Raw genomic sequence first — 25,494 nt, forward strand, 5'->3', positions numbered from 1 at the left:
TGACAATATGTCATGAATCAATTAAGTATGACATACAATTTTGAGAACAACCATTAAAGCACAACCCCCTGATCAGAGATGTATTCTTTTATTGATGTGTCTAAGCAAATGAGCAGATATTGATGTGAGCAATGAAAATCTGAGCACATCATGAACTCAGGGGGGAAAGTATGCTCTCTCTCCTTGTAGATGCTTTACCTTCACAGAAAATCTTTCACTGAACCTTTCCTCATGAAGGGAGAAACCTTGTAACACGTGAAGCAAAGCCTGCAAAGCTAGTTCAGGCAGACAACTAGAGTCGAGACCTCTCTACACTTCAGTGCGGAAATACAGTGTGGGATTCTTCATCTTTTTCTTGTAGTCTTCATCAAACTGTTCACTCTGGGCCACAGTGAAATGGTTCTTCCAGTCACCAACCTTTCCTGGAGAAGCAGAGAGAATCAATCAGGTGTTTTAGTGAAATCTGCGAGGGATGATTTGAGCAGATATTGGTGTGAGCAATGAAAATCTGAACACATCATGAACTCAGCGGGGAAAAAATATGCTTTCTCACATTGTAGATGCTTTACCTTTACAGAACATTTTTCACTGTACCTTTTCTCATGAAGGGAGAAACCTTGAGATCCATAGTTGGGACGGTGGAATAGTTGGTCATTTTGTTCTTTTTCATATTGTCAAACTGCACTCCCCTTATGACTGTTTCCTTCTCCTCGGCTGAAGGAGACAAACCAAGAAAGGAGCAGAGACGGTCTATCTCTCTCCCAGTGTCCTGCAGACACACACAGTGGTCACACACAATCTGTCTGCTATACACTACTGCAGAGGTTTACAATAGGCAATCCCAGTGTCGGCCTTGTAACACAAGGCAAATTGAAAATACTCTGTCCATCTTTCTGACACACACTCTTAGAAAGCATGTGTCATATTTAACACATCTGTGACTTCTTTTGACCTACAGTACTAACTCCTCAGAGGAAACAACAGTCTCACAAAATTTCATGAAGTAAACATGAACTGTGAAACACAGATTAGGTGTTTTATACAGGAATAATGTGAAGATTATGTTCCTCCACCACGACAGGATTATGTGACAATGACCTAAATTAGACATGACGTTTTTTTGATAAATTAGCTAACAGTCAAGTTTACCATATGTTCACATTGTTTTTGTCTCGTTTTTATTTTTTTTGACAAATAATCGTTCTTGTTAATTTAAATAATTAATGAAGTACAGAATAATAAAGTAAATATAACTGGCCTACCCCACCTTCCCTCTACTCTGATTGGTTCGTACTTCACCACATCTTCAGAGCATGGAAAAAAGTTGAAGCCAGCTGAACTTCAGCTTACATTTTACGCACTGGTGTGTGTAGCTTTGTGTTGCTGGCTTCAATTGAAAATGAATGACTTCCTGTTGCTTTGTAGCCTGTAATCTGAACGTACCATTAAGGGCAGTTAAGTTTTGTCTTCTTTGTTAAAAACGACACATACTGACACATTGTTGCTAGTTGTAGCTTGTGTTGAAAAGTAACACAAATGTGTGTTGTGTTAAAAATCACACACAAACACACACACCCCACAACAATAACAACTAACTCACCTCAGTCAGATCTTCATAGAACATATAATGGATTTTGGAATGAGTCTGTTTCTTCTCCCACCAGCCAGTCACATGGTCATACCAGGGCCCAAACACCACTGAAATCATACAAATATGCATGAAAGATCATCTAGAGAGGAAATTAAATACCAAGCCTCTTTTACACTAAAACACCTCCACTATTTTCAACTCACTCTTTCCCTCCATGAATCTCTGCAGAAAGCTGCTCCAGTCTCCTGGCTCTGGCTGAAGCATGCTCATGTGGCCGAAGTGGAAATAGGAAACCACATTGTCCTTCGCATTACGGGCCACATAGACAATCTGCATGAAGGGAGAACTTTTACCTCAGTGTCCACATCACATAAAGCGAAGTTTTCATTTTATACTAAAGTTGCAATTTAAAGTAGTAATGTTATTTAACCGTGACCAAAAATCTACCCTACCCAATTCTCAAATTAATTTTGATAGCAAATCATGACTGTAGAAAAACAAGACCGTAACCATGAAAACTGGTTTATTCTGTGTTGCTTTCTATGTGTTTATTCTGTGCGTCCCCTGGTATGATTTCCCGCAAATTTTTCAGGATTGCCAAAGGAGGGGCCTCAACCTAAACAGGAAGAGGACTTACTCACTCTACTTGTTTGTAGGTGAACAAATACAGACAAGTACAGATGCTGTCCAGTCCCACAGCGCCTAGCTAGATGTGCAACATCAACTGTTGCTGTAGTTGAAGGTACTACAGTGTTGGAATAATCAGGATAACACACATCATTCACCAATGTTTTGTCAAGAAGAGATCCACTCTACAATATTGCTATGCTCTGGTAGGTTAACGTTTCAGTACCACATAACGTACTAGCCTGTTTGTCAAAATATTTTGTTAGCATTTGCCCAAAATGTAACGAATTCCACACCTGTTACACAAAACTACTTCGCTAGTTCAGTATAGTAAGTTACAAACGCACACATTACGAAACTGTAACACTGAGGAGGAGAGCATCATTCAATGGGAGTTAAGAGAGCGCCGTTTTGTTTGCATTGGGAAAACCTAATAAATGTTGATGTAAAACTGCTTTGTTAGCTCAATGTAGTTGTAAGTAAAAAATTAGCCAGTAAAAAAATTATGTTTTTGTCACGCATACATAAGCCACTGCAGTTGCAAAACTTGGCGAAATGGTAACTGGGCGAACGAGCATCACTCAGTACGAGGTGAGAGAGCACTGTTTGACTGATCAACAGACTGACCTGACTTTGGCTATTGATGAACACGTCTTATGCCATGGGAAAAAAAACATTAAATCCAGCTCTGTTATTCAGTTTGCATTAGTTTTATGTCATCTCTTCTGTATACATATTTGTCTTTTCAAACTTCCTTGACAGAGGAGGGAGCAAGTGGCAAGTCATCTTTTCAGATTCAGATTCAACTTTATTCATCCCTGAAAGAGCAATTTGTTGCAGCCTACATGACCATAACCACAAAAAACACATGTCAAACACACAAGACAAATATCAAACAGAAGTACAATAAATTAGTCAATAATAGTTATAATAACTACACAATTTAAAAAAGTGCTCAAAGTGCTCATTCAGCAACTTAATAGCAGAGGGGATGAATGATTTGGAGTACCGATTAGTTCTCCTAGGGGGCACTGTGTACCTGCGTCCTGCAGGCATTAGAATGAATTTGTTTGCCAGGACATGACTGGGCTGATACATTATGTTTTTTGCCTTGCTCAGTACATCCTCTCCCAGAAAGACAATGCCAATAATCATTGAACAAGTCTTAACAATGTTGTTCAGACTGTTTCTGTCTTTCAAGGACAGGCTGTTGATTCCAACAAGTGAAGGAGAAAGTTAAATGGCTCTCAATAAAAGATTTGTAAAAACGACATAAAATGTTTCTGTCCACTGAAAAGGAGTTTAGTTTCCTCATAAGGTGGGTTCTCTGTTGACTACGCTTGACAATGGATTCAGTGTTTACATCCCACTTCAATTTAGAGTCAAACACAGTTCTCAGATACTTGTAACAATGTACAATTTCAACATCCTCTCCATGTACAGTGCACGCCTTAGCATCATCCTTGCTTTGTCGAAAATCAATTACTAACTCCTTAGTTTTTGATACATTCAGCTCCAAGAAATTATCATCACACCATTTTACAAAGGCAGGGAGAGCATCTCCATGATCTAATTCTGGGGCCTGAAGGAGGGACAATAGGGCAGTGTCATCTGAAAATTAGACTAAATAACTGCCCTCTTTACTGCTTCTGCAGCTGTCCATGTACATAATAAAATGCAAGGGTAACAGCAGGACACACCCCTTGGGCGATCTAGTATTTGTAATAATTTAGTAGTAGTTTGAACTGGACATATTGCCATTCACCAAGACATTTTGCTCTCTCTTGGTAAGAAACTCCAGAATCCACAGCAAAAGCTGATCAGGTAAATTAAAATCTGAGGCTAGTCTCTCAACTAAAATGTGTGGCTGCATTTTGTTAACAGCAGAAGAAAAGTAAGCAAAGAAAAGCCTGACATGGGCCTGGGGTTTTTCCAGATGCTTGTACACATTATTAAGAATAAAAAGTTTAGCATCCTCAACGCCTTTACCAGCCTGATAGGCAAATTGAAGTGGATCAAGTTTGCCATCAATAGAAGAAACAATCAAGTTTTTAATAATTTTCTCGAACTTTTTCATGACCAATGAAGTAAGGGCAGCGGGTCTAAACTCATTTAGTTCTTTAGGTGTTTTAGTTTTCGGGACTGGTACAATAGTTGATGATTTCCAAATTATGGGAATCTGGCCAGAGTCAAGTGACTGTTGAAAAAGCACTGAGAAAACATTCCCAAGTTGTTCCGCACAGTAACGCAAACCGCGCCCACAAATGGAATCAGGGCCAGGAGCCTTTCTTACATTGACGCACTAAAACAGGGATGTCACACAATCCTGGGTGATTACCATATTATTTTGTGAAACCAGAGACTGTTTTAGCCTGGAGACATTATCAGAAAAATCAATTGTCTCAAAACGAGAAAAGAAGGAGTTAAAAGCATTTGGTAAATTAGAATTATCTATTGTTGGCTATTATGGTTTTTATATTGTCTACCCTCTGACTACTGGAGGACAGGGGCCAGGCTGCTCTTAGGTCACCACTGCTGCATTGCAATTCTATCTTTTTCCTATACCTTGTTTTTGCTTTCCTTATCTCATTACGTACTTTCCTAGAAATTTATTTTTTCTCCATGGCATTCCCCATGAAAAATATGCATTTCTTTTTGTTTATGACAGATTTAAGTTCTTTTGTTACCCAAGGCTTGTTATTTGGATAAATAACAATATCTTTGGTTAGTACAACCGAGTCTACACAGAATGTTATATATGATGAGCCATTTTCATCATTTATCACCACTTCCTATCATTCAACATTGCCATTTATCATTTAAGGCGAGCCTCAGAAGGGTCAAATCACTTAACAATTTATCACTCAGTTTTTCAATTCACATGCATTTTCATCACTTAAAAATAAAAAAATTATGCCAATGTTACCTGCTTTTTAGCAGGCATTTGGGGGCTGTTTGTGCATGTCACAGTGCCACACACTTCTCCACTCGGCTTTGTGCCTCTGTCAGAGATGCTGGAATAAATTTGTCGCGCTGCTGCCTTTAGTTGCCAGAGACTTTAGACAAACTTTACAACGGACAGTGGTTTGCTCGACGTCGGACGTTGCAAAACCGAACCACTTCCAAATGACTGAGGAGACACTGCCTTTTTTGGAAACGAGCTCCTCACTTGTAGAAGCATGTGCTGCCATCTTGATACTGTGTTGTGTCTGAGGGGAAATCTCGGTGGTCGTAATCAACTGCGGAAGCTCAGGGAAGCGGTGAGGCATGATTGACAGAGAGCGATCCGTGCCATATTTACCCAGGTTAAAGTGAAACTCGATTTTCATGTTTACACATCGTGCTAAACCATAAATTCGAATTAATTGATCAAATCGATTTATCACCCAGCCCCAGTTCAAATCACTATGGCGACACTGGTTTATATGAAAATGTCACAGATTATTACAATGAATATTTCAAGTAAATACTGCTAAAACATAAATTGCTATCGATTTTAACATATCACTGTTACGTTACTAGTGGGAATTATAACTCATATACTTACAGACTAGGTACAGATAAAGAGAGTACATAAACAGTATACCTTGCAGTTCTGCTCCCAGAAAGACTTGGGCAGGAGCTGGACTGGAAGATGAGTTTTGATGATGCGAGGAGAGATGGTGAGCTGATCTATCCAATCTTTTCCATTATAGCAGGGTAGAGCTGGTCAAAAACCAATGATGTGCTTAGTCAGAGTTGTTTAGAGTCAAGTAAATGTATTTACAAAGCACATTTAAAAACAATCAACATTGACCAAAGTGCTGTACAAAAAAGTGCAGACAACAGCAAAGTGCAAAACAGTAGCAACAATCTCAGATGCACCAACACACAGTCACAGCACACATCAGTACACAGTCGCATACAGGCAAATCAAGTCAAATGCTAAGGAGTAAAAATGGGTTTAAGACAGGATTTGAATGTGTCATGGTTAGGGCAGACCTGATGCACTAGGGGAGGCTGCTCCATCATCTAGGGGCTGCAACAACAAATGCATGATCCCCCTAAGCTTCAACCTAGACCATGGAGCTGCCAATAGTTTCTTGTCAGATGACTTAAGGGACCTAGATGATGACTGGGGGCATGGGAGATCATCGATATATATATATATATATATATATATATATATATATATATATATATAGACCTTAAAGTAATAGTTCACCCAAAAATGAAAATTCTGTCATCATCTACTCACCCTCATGCCAAATGAAACACAGGTGAAATTTGTGTCCATATAACACACAGGGAGGTTGCCAGCACAACTTTGTAGCAGCCTTCACCAAAACAACTGGAGTCAATGGGCACCTGTTCTTTAGAGTTCCAAAACAAAAACAGCCAAACAATCACACTGTGAATAGAAAGACCTATACACCATTATTTGTTGCAAATCAATCAGCTGTAGTTAAGATTTGCACTAAATTATGGTGTAAATATAGGTCTTTTTGGAACTCTGAAGAACTGGTCCCCACTGACTTCAGTTGTTTTGGAGAAGGCTGCTATGGAGTTGTGCTGGCAACCTCCCTGTGTGTTATATGGACAAACTTCACCTGTGTTTCAACTGGCATGAGGGTGAGTAGATGATGACAGAATTTTCATTTTTGGGTGAACTATTCCTTTAAAGTGTACTGGGAGCCAGTGAAGAGAGGCTAGCACTGGGGAAATGTGGTCCCTCCATCTAGTACTAGTCAGAAGCCTTGTGGCAGCATTTTTGATTAGCTGCAGGCGGGACAGAGATGACTAACACCTGTGTAGAAGGAGTTACAATAATTGAGGCAGGAGGAGATGAAAGTATGAATAACTTTGTCCAGGTCATGAAACAAGAGGAAGGACTTGATTTTAGAGATGGTTCTGAGCTTATCCTCAAGACAGTCCCTTAGGTTATTTAAAGTGCAGAGATCATTGGGTTTTAGTGGGAGGTAGAGTGGAAGCATATAAAGAAGAGGATGGAACCTAGAATGGAGCCTTTTAGGAACCCACAGGAAATGCTAGCCGAGGTGGATGAGAAATTGCCCATATTTGTGGTATTTGGTATTGTATTGCTGATCACATTGGCTGATTATTCCAACCCTGAATCTTACCACACGTCTTGCAATACACTCATGCACCTCACATGGAGTCTGGCACCATTGTAAATTTATTTGCTTACTATGGTGAAAATATCTTAAGTTGAAAGTTGTATCCATGCGTATTTATGTTGCTAAATAGATATCATTCCTTGAACAGACATCATTCTTTGAACAGCACAAGGAAGACAACCCTCAGGGAGTGCTCTCTCTCTCACCCTACAACACTCCAGCCGGCCAGCCATCAAGTCCATTTATCCTTTATCAGAGAGTATGAACGAGGAAATGAGGATCTTTACCACCAAGCTCAGCTAGTCCTGTCACTACTCTCAGAGCCACAGCAAGCAAGGTGAAATTATGCAGATGTACGCCACCAAGCCTGTTTCATGGAAAGAGATAGCAACGATCTGCGATGAAGGAAAAGCCAACTACCTGATGCCCTCAGCGAGCTGCAGAGACTGGAATGGAAGCAAGCACTATAGGAGCAGGTCAGAGAGCTCAAGAGAGCTCAACAAGAGTTACCACAATCTGTCTCAGCACATCATTCAGGTCCAGAGCGAATGAGAAGCATATACCCTCATTATCAAGGAGCCAGCCAAAGATCACAGGACGCTCCCACTTTTCCTCATTCATGGAGCAGGTTCAGAGGCCCACACGGTGAGTATAACCTAGATTCTGGCTTTGCTGCTAAACTAGAGGCAAGACTGAGACAACTGTAGCTATCGTCTCATGCTGCTCAGCCTCTGAAAGCTTCACCAGACTACCCAACAGCCTATAACAAAGAACTCTCCTTTGGCAACCCTCCCAGGCAGTATACAATTTACAATTACAATTACAATTTCCCATTTGGCAGACACTTTTATCCAAAGCGACGTACACATTAGATGTTAATACAACACAAGCAAGAATCTAGTCAGGAGAGAACAACGAGAGTAAGTGCCATAAAGCTAAGTTCTAGTCCAACAGGACATAGGTGCCACGAGGCAGTGCATAGAGGTTCCATCCTTTTTTAATTATACAGTCCATCAGGTGAGAAGGTGTTTGCTAAAGAGCTGGGTCTTTAGCCTTCTTCTTAAAGATTGAGAGGGACTCTGCGGATCGAATGGAGTTTGGTAACTCATTCCATCACCGAGGAACCACATAAGAGAAGAGTCTGTCTGTTGTGGTGGCAGCACCAGGCGCCGCTCCTTGGCAGAGCATAGTGAGCGGGAGGGAACGTAGACCTGAATGAGGGAGTTCAGGTAGGTGGGAGTCGTTTTGGTTGCTGCTTTGTAGGTGAGCATCAAGGACTTGAACTTGATGCGGGCAGCAACTGGGAGCCAGTGGAGGGATATGAACAGCGGAGTGATGTGCTCTTTTGGGCTGGTTGAAGACCAGAAGCACCGCCCTGTTCTGGATCATCTGCAGAAGTTTGAGCGTACCTGCCAGGAGCCCTACCAGTAAGGAGTTGCAGTAGTCAAGGCGTGATATTACAAGAGCCTGTACTAGGAGTTGTGCTGCATGTTCAGACAGGTAGGGTCTAATCTTCCTGATGTTGTACAGGGCAAATCGACATGACCGAGCAACAGAAGCCACATGCTCCTTAAAGGTTAGTTGGTCATCAATCATGACACCTAAGTTTCTGGCAGACTTTGCGGGAATGAGCTGAGCTGATTCAAGCTGGATACTGATCTGTTGTTGGATAGAGGGACTGGCTGGGATGACAAGGAGCTCAGTCTTTGATAGGTTAAGCTGAAGGTGGCGATCCTTCATCCATGCCGAGACATCGGCAAGGCATGCTGATATCTGTGCCGAGACTGTGGGGTCTTCTGGCGGGAATGATAGGAAGAGCTGGGTGTCGTCAGCATATGAATGGTATGAGAAGCCATGTGAGTGGATGACTGCACCAAGTGAGGTGGTGTACATTGAAAAGAGAAGGGGACCAAGCACTGACCCTTGAGGTATCCCTGTGGACAAGCAGTGCGATTTAGACACTTCCCCCCTCCAAGACACTCTAAAAGATCTCCCTGAGAGGTAGCGCTCCGTGTCCGCTCATTAATCAGTATACTGCAGCAGCTGGGGTGAAAGGGCATTGTTGAGTTGGAATCTGGCTCCCATTTCTCAAGGCTGTTTGGCAAGCTCCCTCCTGACCAAAGATCCAGCTTCAGGAGGTCTATTCATCCACTTCGATTCCCCATCCCCACCTTTCTTGACCTCGCGGAATGGCTGGAATATGAGGTGCAGGTACAGGAAGTTTCCAGTTATCCCCCGAGAGATGTTACTTCCAAGAAGGGAAAGAAACAAAGACTAAAGACTAAAGGGATGTTTTGAGCGTAAAAACTCAAAGCATCCCACAAAAGCCACCACCATTCTCCTTAGTACTGAAAAAACCCCAGTCAGCAGTGCCCCTGAAGCCTCGTCTCGGCCAGCAGATGCTAAGTCTCAAGAGAGGAAGAGAAGCTACTGTCCGAACTTCAAGCAGTTGACTAAGGAACAAAAGGAGAAATGGATCCAGGAGAACCACCGCTGCTGGCGTTGTGTCCGTGGGCACCAAGCCAAGTGTACCCTGAAGGCTCTGCGCAAAACGTGCACCCGCAAACACCTGCTTGTCCTACATGTCATTCCACAGAGAGTAGGATTGTACTGCTTAAGATAAACAAAGTCCTCTTGAGCCATGGAGATCGTAGTTTGGAGACCGATTCTGTTTAAGATGATGGGTCGGCCAGAAGTGGCGAACTGAAGCAGAGGACCTGCAAGTCGAGACCATTGTGATGATTGTGGACAGTCAACTTCCATCAGCCCAGTAGCTGGTTGGGCAGGTCATACAAGTGTTTCTGGGGGCAGACAGGCATGTCAGAAGTGCGGAGATCAAGGACCGGACTTACTGTATATCCACCCAGTTGGCCACCTGGTCAGTCTTCCTGCCCTGCCGGACCAGAACTAATCCTTTCTACATCAGCCCCCCTTGTTGCCTGTTATTAGTGCCTTTTCTGTGGTAGCAAATTTACTCGGTAAATTTGGGGGCAGCTGTGGAAAAGGCTCCCTCTTGTGGTCACAGACGGTAACTATGCTTGTTCCGGATTCTACAAATTAGTCTTGAGGGTGAGTGCTGACAGAGGAGAAGTCCGTTAGGGTGATTAAACCAATGGTTAAGCTGCCAATTTTTGTTGGCTCAGTAGTGTCCCACTGCTTTTGTTCTGTTTGGCTGGACCTCCCTACTCTTCTTGTATTTTAACTTGAAAACTTTGTGATATAAATAAATAATAAAAAATAAATAAATAAATCTCATTTTTGAGCGAGCCATGATTTTGAGGGCGTAACACTAACCCATAAAAAATAAATGTGAACGACGGATGTCACAACTATTTCATCTATTCATGTTTTCCAGGACCATGACCATTCCTCGGAGATCCTCACCCAGAGCAGAGGAGCCTCTTTAAGATCAGCTAGTGCTACAGCACAATTGACATTTAGTATTAAGTATTATGTTCATTTTCAGTCTAATGGCCTGGATATAGAATGCCAGATTGCATTTATCAATTAAATGTATTTACTGTAATTTGTTATTTTGAATAACCTTGGTACAATGGTATGATTTATGGAGGCAGGCAGGTTACTGTTATAACGGTAACATGTACGTTAAATGTTGCTCACAGTGCTCGGAGTGAAACTTAAGGGGTTTATGAGTTTTCTGAGATAGCCAGAAAATTAGACGGAACTGCTCAGGGGTATTAAAACATCTCACCTCAAAACAAACAAAAACTATGAAGAAGGCACCACATATTACAAACATAACGCAGGGTGCACCAGTGGTGACTGTACAAGATTAATGAAGTGAAGTTTGCATACAAAGTATGTTTGCATTATAATACTGATTAAGTGTGAATGAATGTGATCAACCTGTGGATGAAGAAGGGGCAATGCTCGCCTCCAGCATAGGCACATTCTCATGGAGAGGGATGGATGTCTGACGCTCTGGAGATGTCTGACCAAAATACAGAAGGTCAAGCATGTGAGAGACCCATGTGTTACCTGTGAGTGAAACATATGAATACATGTTGTTCAATGGCCTTAGCATGTGAAACTTGCCAACCTAGTACATTCACCAACATACAGTCACAGATATAACAACATATGATGCCAAACACAATATTGTCTTGTAAGCTAAGTCCCAGAACCTCATACACACAGTCATACCTGCTTTGGGGTAACTAGCTATAAGAATATCATCTGGTCTCGCTTTGAAGTTCTGTACATTGTCCCAGTTGTCAGTGAAGTATTTGGTTATGGAAACTCCATGAAAGTCAAACAGTTTGGGCCGAGGTGGCAGCTCCATCTGTAAGAGTGTTACATTTTTAATTCAGAATACACAAACAATATTGCAAATATTGCCCAAGCGGAGATATTTGTCTGGATTTAATATTTTTCAATGTAGACAATATAGTGTGTTCATCATCTAAATCCAAAGACCTAAACAAAGATCAGTTGGTCTGACGATGTAAACAAAAATGTATTGCAGCAAATGTGATGGTGGGAAGCAACAAATGCGCACTGGTCCTGTTTATGGCTGGCTGTTTCATAATTTATTCCCTAAAAAGTATGGTCACCAAAATTAGCTTCTAGTACTTATTTTTTAGTCACTAGTCATTATTTTGGCAGCTACTAGTTGCTAATATATTTTTAGTAGCTGCTATATAATAGATACTAGTTCTTACAGGTGCTAGTGACTAATTTAGAAAAATGTAAACATTCTGTAGCATGTTAAAATAAGTGCCCACATACTGCCTATTACTACTAGCTACTACTATATCACGTAGTGTAAGAGTATCTGCCTTTTAACTTGCAGAATAGTGACTTGTAACAAGTACAAAAAACCTCTCACAGAATTATTCACTCTCTCTTTGTGAATAATTCAAATAACTGCTTGTATTGGCAGTCAAACTTGTATCCACTCACCTGGTCTGTCCAAAAACTGTCTGTGTCAGTCTCATCCAGTCAACAGTCAGCTTGTTTAATACGTCCATTAATATACTATGTGACATCTTGAAGTGAGTCTAGGCGTGTACCTCCTGTTCCTAGTGTGATCGCCTTCAGGTCATGGCCCTGCCCTGAGCACACACACAAAATTTGAGTACATCATGAGCTCAGTGGGGAAAATATGCTTTCTCTCCTTGTAGCTTTATCTTCACAGAACATTTTTCACTCTAGCTTTTCTCATGAAGGGAGAAACCTTGTAACACATAAAATAAAGACATTGACTCCATCTTTCACTACAACACACAGTCTTTGAAAGGATGCATGTTTAACACATCGATGTCTCTTCTTTGGGACAGTGTCTCTCTCGCTCTCTCTCTCTCTCGCTCTCTCTCTATCTCTCTCTCTCTCTCTCTCTCTCTCTCTCTCTCTCTCATACCACCACCACCACCACCACAACAACTAAGTTACCTCGATCAGATCTTCATAGAACAGATAAAGAAGTTTGGAATGAGACACCGCATTGTCCTTGGCATTACGGGCCACATAGACAATCTGCACAAAGCAAAAACACTTGTTATCGATCAGAGTCAGGCAAGTAATGGGAGTTGCAATTCACTCATTTACAGACTAAGTACAGATAAAGAAAGTACATCCTGTACCCTGCAGTTCTGCTGCCAGAAGGACTTGGGCACCAACTGGACTGGTAGATGAGTTTTGATGAGGCGAGGAGAGGTGGGAAGCTTTTCTGCCAAATCTATTCCTTTATAGAGGGGTAGAGTTAGTCACCAACAGAGGATGGGCTTAGTTGTTTAGAAGCCAGAGAACAATATGACTATTAAACATTATAGTGCCTTACACAGTAGACACCCTGATAAAATTAAAAGACAGAGAATTTTTTTAGGCTGGTTTAGTTACACAGATAAAACATAGAAGGAAAGTGGTGATAAAATCATAGTGCTTAAATACAATTACAAAGAACAGGAAAAAGAGATACAATCACTCATTTGTGCAAGTGAGATAAAACAAACAAAAATGATATAGATGAAGACAAAGGCACCACTAATACAAAGATAAGGTAGAGCGCATCAGTGGTGACTGTACAAGATTAATGAACTGAAATAGCATGTTTTCAGTGCCATGCTAATTTAAGTGTGGATGAATGTGATCAGATGATTCAACCTGTGGATAGAGACGGGTTGTTAATCTCCAGGAAAGGCACTCTCTCATGGATAGGGATGGATGTCTGACGCTCTGGAGACATCTGGCCAAAATACAGAAGGTCAAGGATGTAAGAGACCCATGTGGTTCCTAAGAGTAGAAAAGAGAAACACATGAATACAAATCGTTCAATGGCCTTAACATCTTAAACATGCCAACCCATTGCGTTCATCACTATACAATCACAGATATATCAGCATAAATATAATGCCAGACACAATATTATTTTAGCTAATTCCCAGAACCTCATACACACAGTCATACCTGCTTTGGGGTAAGTAGCTATAACAATATCATCTGGTCTCGCTTTGAAGTTCTGTACATTGTCCCAGTTGTCAGTGTAGTGGTTGGTCATGGAAACTCCATGGAAGTCAAAGAGTTTGGGCCGTGGATGCTCCATCTGTAAGAGTGTGACATTTTTCATTCAAAATACAAATATGACATGAATTATTTCTTGAGCTGCTAAGATTGCTAAGATATTTGTCTGGACTGTATATTGTTATTATTTGTAGTCCACGTAGCTGTTCATCATTTAAATCTAAACAAAAACAAACTTAACCGCCAGTGTGGATGTCTGAAGAGTACAGCAGCTTGCTAATTCATTTTATATTCCTCATTATTCTTGTTCGACTGAACAGACTAAAATGATGTACTTATGTTACCAACCTATACATTTCAGCATTATTCACAGAAGAATTATATCAAAATACTTTTGGTTAAAGCTACAATATTTGGGGGCATCCTGGTGGGCCAGTGGTCTAAGGTGCATACAATGTAAACGCGACATCCTGGGTTTGAATCTGGACCCTTTGTCGCATGTCATTCCCCCTCTCTTTCTCCCAACCTTTTCTGTCTCTGACTGAAATTAATTTAGCAAGTTCATATAAAATGATTTTGCATATTCAAAAACAGGCAGTGGTTTAGATTAGAGAAGTTGACCATAGCCTAGAAATAAACAGTCTTAAAGTTAATGTAGCAGTCAAGAAAGGCCATGCACCACCTACTGGCCGAGATAAATTGCATCCTGCAACATCCCGGCAGCATCTAGGCCTAAATACAGTGAAATTGCTTAGCCTCAACACTGTAAAGAAGACTGTTAAGAAAACAAATAATAAAGTAAATATTTCCCAGCTCGCTCTGTGTTATTTTCTTTAGCTAGCTTACGCTTGGTTCGGACCGGACGCGTAGCGGCCGAGTAGCTACTGTGATTTTGCGAGCGAGTCGCAGCTGGACTGTTCACACCAGAAGTGTATTTCTCCGCGCCGGCCAGCAGCTCTCCGTTACAGGAGGAGAAATACCCCATGGAAACAGGCTGTAGGCTACTTACATTGTGCTCCAATAGCCACCAAAGCTTCATCTTTCTTAAGGGCAGTTTATAGTACAACGATTTATGATCGCCCGCACATCGCTACAAAGTCACCAATATTCCATCATCGCTCAACTTTGATTTTGGACACTGTCGCTCATAAAAAGTATAAACACTAGAGCGATTATAGAACGCATCTCAGAGGTTCAGTCATTTGCTCTCATCTAGTTACTTTACTTTGTTACTATAGTTCTAAATAGCAACTAGTTACTTTACTAAGTTAGTCTTTATTAAAAGTAACTCAGTCGAGTGCTTGCAAGTTACCCGCTTAAAAACTTCACAACCTTTATGTCTTCTGGTGATGTTCTCACTAGTAGGCTATAGAAATCATCACCAAGTACACTGCTGTTATCTACTTATCTGTTATCTACCTAACAAGCAGCTTTCATGTATTCGATCCCTCCCATCCAGTGATGCCCCTGTGAAAACGTACCATCACACGCACTGCGATTGCAGCACTGACTACAACGGAAGTGCCTCTGCTCCAACAATCGTGCTACAACTACCATTTTTCTTTACATACGTACCTCTGGAGTTTTTATAAAGGCTCACTCCCTTTAAACACATTTTCAAGAGATTATTGAGCTGTGTTGGTAGTGTCCTTACCATATGCAGTCAGCTTACTAAGTGTCTGGCAAGTCATGTGTGTGTGTGTGTCAAAATGAGGTTGTACAGGAGAAACAGTTCTGCCTTCTAACCTAATACAACAATACAGAACAGAAACAAAGCTTAATCTATATGTGGTATCAGAGAAATTTCCATTGTGGAGAGAGAGAGAGAGAGAGAGAGAGAGAGAGAGAGAGAGAAAGAGAAATGAGAAACAAAGTAAGGTGAAGCGATCAACAAAGAGGCCAAGAGACAGAGAAAGATAGACACACACTGAAAAAGAGACAGAGAACTACAGTATATGTAGAGAAAGAGTGTGTGTGTGTGTGTGTGTGTGTGTGTGTGTGTGTGTGTGTGTGGTGGTGGTGGGTGGGTTGTGTACCTTTCATAATATGCTTGTGTAAACTCTCACTATCAGACTGAGCTGGGTGACACACGCACGCATACACACACACACACACATACACACACACACTGCTGAGTCCACATGGCTGTGAGTGGAGGAGTGCAAGAAAGAGAGACAGAAAAAAGACAGAAGTGGAAAAAACAAAGAAAAGGGACAATTATTTCTTCCTCTCCCCACCTCCCACACTCTTCCTGAAATCTCTCTCTCATCTCCACTACTTTTCAGCCTGTTTCTCTCTCATGTAAATTAAGATGACACTGAAATAACTACAGGTATGTATTTTTTCCACTGTAAAACAACCTGCCACTTAAAAAAAAAGGAGGACCAGTAGGAGATGCTCTTCCCTCTGGTCTCATGAATAATATCCCCAATCCCCCAGGGCAGAGACAGGGACTCTGTCCTATGAGTGAGCACCCTCCTTTGGATGAGACGTCTGTAGATGGTGTTGTTCAGTCATTTTCAAGCTAATTCATGAACTGAAAAACGTAACAAATAGGGGGAAGATGAAATGAGAATGAATCATAGAATGAAATAGTCTTTAATTCATTTACAATCCTGGATTTTGATCATTTTAACTGTAGCATTTTTTTCTTATTGCCCTTACTCATGGTAAACTGATTTTCAGTCTTATTGCTATTTCTTTTGCTGTGGTCCTACCTGCTGAGTATCAAAAGGTCTCAAGAAACTAATACTCCAATATGACAGGGGACATCACAGGGTATCATAATCCTGAGTTTTATTCATTTTTACTGTAGCATTTTTTTCTTATTGACCTCGAAACCTTTATTCTATTTGTGAAAATGCAAAAAAAGGAGATTTCACTGCTTTTTTCACGTCTAGACCACATTGGACCAGGTCCAGATTAAAAACCACTATACTTAGACCTGTCAAATCTGGACTATATTACCAAGGACACTCCAGAGACTCATTAAAACACAGTTTCAGATTTGTGAAACATTTATTCTATTTGTGAAAATGCAAAAAAGGGTGATTTCACTGATATTTCTCCATCCAGATCACATTAGACCAGGTCCAGATTAAAAACCACTCTCTGATTAGCTGTTGTTCAGCAAAGTCTTTGTTATTAAATCTATGGAGAACAGCATACAGAGATAGAACAAATGGACTGAATGGGAAACTAGTTTTATACAAAGAGACAAACAAGGGTGGAAACAAGGTTGGGGAGTATATTTAGACCAGTGGTACAGTTAGAGCTGAGTGAGTGAGTCTGTTATGAGTTGTGCCTCCTCCTCTACCAGGACAGAGATGTCCGCCTGTCAAAGTCCATGTCCTATGCTCTGTGCCATGGAGCGAACCAGATGGCTCTTCAAATGAGTGCAGGTGAGACGCTCACAAACTGGTCTAGGTAAACACCAAGATCACTTTGTATTGCTGGTACTGCTTCTGACACAATTTTGATAGCAAGTGTTGGTCTAAGACGGTTTTGTTTTTTCAATTTAATACCTACACAGTTAATGTGACATTTTGAATGGGGTTTGCTTGGGTTCATTCTTATTTATCTAAAACAGGAAAAACCTTGTTCAAGGTGGGAAAATGAAGATTCATAAAAAAGATGCATAAAAAGAGGAAATTCATACCTTACAACATGGCAGTTATAATGTACTACTTTATCAGTAGCGGCCTTAGTTATGTTTCACCCGTTTCAACTGAAACGGGCCCTGCACTCCCAAAGGGCCCCCGACTGACATGCAAGCATTGAATAATTCACCCACTTTTTATATATATATATATAAATATATATATATATATATATATATATATATACTGTGGCGAGCTGTGGTTACTTCAATCAAAGATAACGCACCGGACACCGTTTCAAAGCTAACAGCCAGCTTTAATTGCAGTTAGAACCAGTTAGCAGTTCAATATTCACAGCAAAACGGTAGGCGGGTCATTTCTTTCACTACAAACATTACTAACGGTGTCAACTAATACAAACTAGTAAATTCTCAAACTAAAGCAAATACCCATAATTAAAAGAATCTCTATAAGCAATTATTTAGGGTTAAATTAAGCCTACCAGGCCAACAGTGCATGAATAACAAGCTCTCCAGGCCTGACGTGAGCTGTCCACGGTGCTGAAAGAGCGCGAAGCGCAATTCATTGTAAACAACTAGTAGTTTCAGACACTTTTCATTCCCAAGCAAAATATGGCATTGCTTTTGTTTAATTTGAGGGAATTGTTTAAGCTGTTTTTATGTCAGCTGATACATAACACATAGGCCTAGTGCTATTCAGTGCAGACTAGTAGTTGTCGAGAAGGGCGAGGCTTCTCCTCATTCCAAAGCAAAAATGTCATTGTTTCAGTTTTAAATTGTTTGGTTTGTAATTGTTTGTTTGAATTGTTTGGATTATTTCTATGTGTCACGATCTCAGCCCTAGCCCTTGTGTCTGCCATGATCTGCCCCTGTCTGCCCCTGTGTCCTGGTCAACCACTCTTTTCACTCCCCAGTCCTGCCATCCTCCCACCAGCCACCAGATGTCCTCGGACTTTCCTCCCTTCTGTGCTCCTTCCCTCCACACCTGCCCTGCATCACCCTCGTTAGCCCTGTTACCTTGTTCCCCCTTCACCAGCCTGCTTCCAGCCAATTGGCTCCCGGACTCTCTCCCCTCCTGCCAGCTGTTCCTCGTGTGTCATTAGTCCCTGTCTGTGTATATATAGGTTGTGTTTTTCAGTGTGTGTTGCCAGTTCCTCATTTTGTTACGTGTTGTGTTCCTTGTGTTCCTTGCCTGGTTACCTGCCCTGTGTTTGTTTAGTAAGTCTTTTCCTCTAACTACCTGCCAGCCTTGGACTCCTTGTTTGTTTAGTTTTTGCCTTTTGCCTGTCGGCCTCTTTGAGTTCTTGACTTTTTGGATTACCTGCTTTATTTTGTACTTTGCCTCAGTTCCCTATTAAAACCTTTTACGTAACCCCAGTTCTCTGTGTGCCGGTCTGCGTTTGGGTCCAGACCCCGAGTTTCTCCACACACGTGACACTATGTTGAGCTGTCCATGATGCTGAAAGTGCACATAATGCATTTAAGTTGAAATCCGAAAATGTACCATTATTGATGCAAACCAACTTGAATCCTCGCTTTTTTTTCTCTTTTATTTATTTTTTTTTTTTGCACATTAGCTCTTGAAACGGGCCCCCAGATGCTTAAGGCCGCCCCCGTCCGGAGGACAGCCGTCTGCAGATTCGAGCCAATCAGGGCCAGTCGGTACAGGTAGGCGGAGCAGGAGATCTCCAAGATCTCAGATTAGTGCCAGGAAGTTTGAGTCTTTTTGTTGATTCGTTCATGTCGGGTCAGTACATCCTAAATGAATCGAACTTTCGAGTTTTTGAGCTTTTTCTTAGACGGAGCTATCTGGTCTTCATACAGCTTCAGGCAATGTCCTGTGTGCTTACACACTGAGTGTTGTACTTGTTTTAGGCCAGTAGAGGGCCAGATATCCTATTTAATTACTGTTAATTGTTTCTATTTCATTAGATTTTAGAATGTTAACAGTTTTTAGTTTTATTGATTATAATTGTCTATATGGTGAGAGAAGCACTGTAATAGTCGTTTTCAAATTTGGTGTGTGTAATTGTTTAAGAAAATAATTAACAGAGTACAAAAGCATACTTTTATTTAAATTTGTTAGTAATATGGCTTAAGACAAAGTACAAGATTAGTTACACCAAAAGGATAAACAACTACCAACCAAGCTGGAAACCGCAGCAGCTTGCCTACCTGGGCAGACACAGTATCTGCAGGCTGACCGAGACAAGCAGCATGTCAAACGTTCGATACTCCTGCCATGTCAAGTCAAGTTTGAGTTTTCAGTATACCGGCACATGAACGACTCATTCAACAAAGCAGTATCTATACGGCAAGCCCCGAGGGGGAAAACACAAGTCGGCACATGACACAAAACTATACAACCGCTCAATACAAGGACATACAGTAGTATACACAAAGAATATTATTTGTTTGTTCAGTGAAACCATGTCTATCAACTTATCGTCCCTACAACAAAACAGTTTTGTGGTAAAGTACCACAGGCACAGTGTTTTGCAGGCTGTCGGCCACGAGCAGCAACTCCAGCATTCAGTGTCGCTGCCGTGTCGAGTCGAGTTCCAGTATTCCGTATGCGGGTTACGTACGTACTGAAACTCGACAACCCGAATGAACGGCTGGCTCAATGAGGAAGTAGTACTACATTGTTGAGCGAGTTGTCGAGTTTCAGTACGTACGTAACCCGTATATGGAATACTCAAACGACTCAAGGAACGACTCGACATGGAAGTACGATGCTGCTTGACTCGGACAGCTTGGATAGTGATTTGAAAGTTAAACTAGAAATCCTGAATGAACGGCACGCTCAACAATAATATATACTACTTCCACAAAGAGCGGGTTGGAACGTGCGATGTCTTCATTTAAGATACATGGCAATCATTCAGTCGTTTAATGAGCTTTGGAAACTCAAAGTGGGAGGAACCAGTACGTACCACTACAGACTCGATACGTATCGAGCCCGAGAATGATCCGGTACAAATGATTCGTGCGTTCATTTTTGACCAGCACTATCTCAGATGAGTCTCAGGTATTCCTGCAGAGAGACATGCTAACGTAGAGCATCGAGGGGAGGATGTTTGATTTCCTCAGCACACTGGCCACTGATGCACTGTGCATATGCCAGGATTTGTTATCTCCTTATCTGAGCTTATGCTGCCTTCAATTGCTGTCGGAAATATCGTTATTGCAGTTGAGAGCACATGAATGACCCAACACAGTGATCAATACGTCTGGGAGTGTTGGAATTTTCTGTGAGACCCGAGTTGCCGAGATGTGGCGTAATTTGGCAGAGAAAGTGATGTTCAACAACGTTTGGGTACTATTTTAATATATATATGCCTGGTAAGCATTTTCTCCTCTTCGTTCTGCAGCTGCAGCACAAAGTCGCCTTGTGCTGCTTGATTTCCTGATCAGCCACTGCAAAGCTGCTTTTGCTACAGGGTTTTGTTATTATTTCTAACCAAAAGCACTTGAATGTACAATCATGGGCGGAAATTACGGGGGGGACAGGGGGGTCCGGACCCCCACACACACATTAGCCCTCGGTACGAGTGTCTGTGGAGGATCTCTGGAAGTGTGTCAGTGGTGGCAGACCTTCAGTAAGTAGCTGCTTCGCAAAGGTTAACTTAAAACAAAGGATGTGTCAGACATTTTTCTTTACTTCTGCCACTCAATAGAATAAAACACATTCACAATTGTAACCAGACTACATTTTGTTCGCTCCATTACCTCGCGGTTGAATCTTGTGCGTCAACGTATTGGTACGGAGCAGCCGCGTCTCCTAATGCATGTATGTCTATGGAGGCAGGAGGTCTATCCACAATTAAAATCCTCATAACCTAATCCTCATTTTCGACCGATTTTCAAGCGGTTTGGTTTGTTACAAATGCCAGACATGTATTTATGATACAGGATACTTGGTTAAATTAAAATGCGGGTTTTCATACCAAAATTATCTTTTGTAGATGGTAACAGTAATATTTCTATAATATAATAGGCTATTTAAGATTAACTTACCCTACGTAATTAGGCTCTAAGTATATTATTTTTTTCTTACTGCATGTAAAATGGCTGCCACTATGTAATTGTGTTTATAATTTTGGAAATAAATGAAGACTTAATTCTTAAAAAAGACCCTGAAGTAAGTTTCTGGCAGGCTTCATAGCGTTCTGGACTTTTACACATTGACAGCAAAACATTAGAGATCTGCTTTTTCGGGAAAACTAAATCTAATTAGGCATATGTTAGCTTTAGTTCAGTTAATGGGTGTTGCATCTCACCTACTACTGTAAATAACCTGCATGCTGTGTGTGTGTGTGTGTGTGTGTGTGTCTATTTGTCAGCCAGCCAGGTCAGTTAAAATGGCAGAGAAAAGAAAAACAGACATCCGATCATTTTTCAGTGCACCGAAACGCCAAGTAGAAAGACCCCAGTAATATCAAAGGCAATTTGATAAAATCTTCATAAGAAAGGAATGAAGTGCTTATGGAAATGTTTCATAATGGACCTCTATATACATTTAATACAACAGTACTTTTGGCGGCACCTTTGGTGTCCCCTTCAGGAATTGCTCTTGAGAAATTTTTCTGTTTATTGTCCCCCCCAACAGTGAAATGAAATATCCGCCCTTGTGTACAATAACTCATATTTACGACTTCTGATCTCAGTGGTAGGAGTTTATGAGGAGCACTTCATCATGAAGCATACAACCCATACTTAATGTGTTATTATTGGTTATGTGTTGTTGTTGTTGTTGTTGTTGTTGTCTTCAGGGAACGGATCTGGAGCTGAAGGTGCTGGTGAGGCGGTTCATGGCTCCTACCTCCACTGGAGCTCCATCCAGCAGCAAGGCCTCAGCCGCATGAAGAGGACACACATCCACCTGGCTGCAGGCCTGCCAGGGGAGGGCGGTGTCATCAGCGGTAAGCTCTGCGTGTGTGTGTGAGTAAGAGAGAGACACAGAGACAAGTATGTCAGCTGAACGTTTAGGTAAATCGATGGGATGTTGAGGAGAGGCATGAGGAGAGACTGTGACCTGGCCATATTTATCGATGTCCCCAAAGCTCTCGCCGGTAAAACCAGCCGCTAATGATGACTAATGCTAACCAACACACTCAGTACTGTGTGTGTGTGTGTGTGTGTGTGTGTAGGCAAAAATGTCTCTCACACCTGTGGCTATGGTGAATTTATCAACTTCCTGTACAGTCTAGAAAATGACTTGACTTATTTTAAGTCAAGAAAAGGTAGCTATTTAAAATCAACTTTCTGTTCACTTTTATTTCAGGTTCTGGCTGTGCTCAAGCTCAGCTGTTCTTTCAAACATCTCTTTTAATTCCCTACACACAAACACATGCATGCACGCACACATGGGCACGCGTGCACACACACACACACACACACACACACACACACACACACACCAGAAGCTTCATAAACATAGCTGCCAAGACTCCCTTGTTTCCTTTGTTGTTGAGTTCAGTATCAATTGCATTTCCATCCATTTCTGCTCTTAGAAAAAACTAAATTATTTTCACTACACAGGTTTGGCAGCTCTGCACAGCAGCCTTTGGCCTTCAGTCTTCCCTCAGGAAACAAACTCCTCAAAACTCTTCTTCTCTCCTCTCATTTCTTATGTTGCCAGTATGTGTTATGTAACCCAATTAATCATCTATTCTATGCTGAGTTGTGTGTGTGTGTGTGTGTGTGTGTGTGTATGGATGCATCTCTAGGAGTGTGTGTTTGTGTCTAGGAGGTAAGATTTAAACATTAGTTGGATGGAACTGGCATCAGTGTTTGGATGACTTTCACTTTATTATGGGGAAAGAAGATCCTGGGGTTTTTTCAGTATTTGCAGTTTCTGGAATTAAAATGGAGAGAGTGACGCGTTAGTTTCAGGATTGGTTACAGGGTCTGAAATCGCTTAGTGCAGGTTTAACGTACCATAGTGTCATCTCTCCCATTCATGTCATTTTTTTTAAATAGCAGGTTGTTTTACAGTGGAAAAAATACATACCTGTAGTTATTTCAGTGTCATCTTAATTTACATGAGAGAGAGAGAGGCTGAAAAGTAGTGGAGATGAGAGAGAGATTTCAGGAAGAGTGTGGGAGGTGGGGAGAGGAAGAAATAATTGTCCCTTTTCTTTGTTTTTTCCTCTTCTGTCTTTTCTGTCTCTCTTTCTTGCACTCCTCCACTCACAGCCATGTGGACTCAGCAGTGTGTGTGTGTGTGTGTGTGTGTGTGTGTGTATGCATGTGTGTCACCCAGCTCAGTCTGACAGTTGAGAGTTTACACAAGCATATTATGAAAGGTACACAACTCCCGGCACCCACCACCACCACACACACACACACACACACACACTCTTTCTCTACATATACTGTAGTTCTCTGTCTCTTTTTCAGTGTGTGTCTATCTTTCTCTGTCTCTTGGCCTCTTTGTTGATCGCTTCACCTTACTTTGTTTCTCATTTCTCTCTTGGTACGGACACTACCAACACAGACAATAATCACAAGGTGAGTCATATGTGAGTCTTGTCTTTGTAGTAGTCTTTGTGATTGTACACGATCATACAGCCCTAAAGGGAATGCGGACTGGGTGAGGGGGTTTAAGCTTTGTGTAATTTCTTCTTTGTAAAATAATGAAGGAAATATGACCAGATGACAGAGGGACCCGTCTTCTTGTGTTCAACTTCTGTGCAGTCTGGAGGTTAAAAGTGAGTTTAGATGAAGTGAAAAGGGGAAGGCAATGAGGACTACAATTTGTAAAGCACAAAGAGGGAGAAAACGACAGTCAGAGGAGTTTGGGGAGTTATTTTGTTGGCTCACTCTCCTGAAAATGTGTTTAAAGGGAGTGAGCCTTTATAAAAACTCCAGAGGTACGTATGTAAAGAAAAATGGTAGTAGTAGCACGATTGTTGGAGCAGAGGCACTTCCATTGTAGTCAGTAGGGCTGAACAATTCATCGAAATTTTATCGAAATCGCAATATGGCCTACTGCAATTTTCAAATCGCAGGAGGCGCAATATTTGTTAAAGGCGAAATGTGTGTCAAAATACCATTTTAAATGAAATATTGTCGTGCTGCAGAGATGTCCTGGCCTACACATCATATTCTACAGACTTAAGAAAACATCTTTGTTTGGTACAGATCCCCGCAAAAATCACACCATAATCATTTTAATACGTTTTTCAATGAAAATGAGAATAATGATGTAAAAATGATCATTCCCTCTAATATCGCAAATCATATCGCAATTGCAATTTCAGTCAAAATAATCGCAATTAGATATTTTTTCAAAATCGTTCAGCCCTAGTAGTCAGTGCTGCAATCGCAGTGCGCGTGATGGTACGTTTTCACAGGGGCGTCACTGGATGGGAGGGATCGTCCTGCTTCCCAGTATTGGCCGCTTGATGGGAGTGGCACTGAAATAACAGGTGGTGTCCCAATAGTTGATTGACAAGTACTCTCCTTACCTGAAACATAAACACAAATTCTTCTCAAATATGAAAACCCAATGTAACGTCTTCCTGGGTTTGAGTCACATAAATGAATGTGTCACAATTTCAAATGTTGACCTGTAATATACCAAATAAGTTAAAAAACAATAAAAATTTGAATACCCAAAACAAACTATATTACAAGATAGCAATTTTAATAGACCACTGTGAACACTATGCATGCAGTATGTTACAGTAGTTCATTTATCATCACAGGTATAGGAGCCAACTCTTTTTTCTTTTTAATTCTTTCTCTCCTTGGCATTCTGTAATGTAATGTACTAATGTAATGTAATGTCTCTGTTTAACTTAGCTGATATTACTCCACTGACTGGTATGCTCCCATCTCTTTCCCATTCACACTTAGTTTTACACAATAATAATAATAATAATAATAATAATAATAATAACCTTTATTTGTATAGCACCTTTCATACACAACATGCAGCTCAAAGTGCTTTACATCAATAAAAGGCAGATAAAAGACAGATAAAAAGATAAAATTCATATAAAAGAACAAGCAAGATGCATTGCATTAAAAGAATCAAATCAAGTAAAATA

At 41.1% G+C, this 25,494-nt stretch overlaps 2 protein-coding genes across 2 annotated transcripts; one reads left to right on the forward strand and one right to left on the reverse strand.

Annotated features, from left to right (window-relative positions):
* Positions 1-309: 309 nt before the first annotated feature.
* On the reverse strand, positions 310-13,921 carry LOC139928275 (cytosolic sulfotransferase 3-like). Its single transcript, XM_071920751.2, has 7 exons — positions 13,762-13,921; positions 13,459-13,587; positions 12,939-13,039; positions 1,795-1,921; positions 1,601-1,698; positions 595-769; positions 310-422 (listed from the first exon to the last, which is right to left on the reverse strand). Exons 1-7 carry the CDS (start codon positions 13,919-13,921, stop codon positions 310-312), a joined length of 903 nt encoding a protein of 300 aa, XP_071776852.1.
* A 2,035-nt stretch (positions 13,922-15,956) lies between these two features.
* Positions 15,957-22,526, forward strand: LOC139928299 (tRNA 2'-phosphotransferase 1-like). Its single transcript, XM_078288094.1, has 4 exons — positions 15,957-15,962; positions 17,135-17,216; positions 22,210-22,359; positions 22,453-22,526. The coding sequence occupies exons 1-4, from the start codon at positions 15,957-15,959 to the stop codon at positions 22,524-22,526; spliced, it is 312 nt and encodes a 103-aa protein (XP_078144220.1).
* The last annotated feature ends 2,968 nt before the right edge of the window (positions 22,527-25,494 follow it).

The sequence above is a fragment of the Centroberyx gerrardi genome, chromosome 14, assembly GCF_048128805.1.
Source record: "Centroberyx gerrardi isolate f3 chromosome 14, fCenGer3.hap1.cur.20231027, whole genome shotgun sequence".
NCBI lineage: Eukaryota > Metazoa > Chordata > Actinopteri > Beryciformes > Berycidae > Centroberyx > Centroberyx gerrardi.

Coding starts and splice junctions, on each gene's coding strand:
- LOC139928275 (XM_071920751.2), bottom strand. CDS start 13,921: ATGAAAAATGTCACACTCTTACAGATGGAGCATCCACGGCCCAAACTC. Junction 1,922..12,938: donor TCTGGCAGCAGAACTGCAGG/GTACAGGATGTA, acceptor CCCTTCATGCAG/ATTGTCTATGTGGCCCGTAA. Junction 423..594: donor TTCTCCCTTCATGAGAAAAG/GTACAGTGAAAA, acceptor CTGCTTCTCCAG/GAAAGGTTGGTGACTGGAAG.
- LOC139928299 (XM_078288094.1), top strand. Junction 17,217..22,209: donor GGCTCTTCAAATGAGTGCAG/GTGAGACGCTCA, acceptor TGTTGTCTTCAG/GGAACGGATCTGGAGCTGAA. Junction 22,360..22,452: donor GGAGGGCGGTGTCATCAGCG/GTAAGCTCTGCG, acceptor TGTTGAGGAGAG/GCATGAGGAGAGACTGTGAC.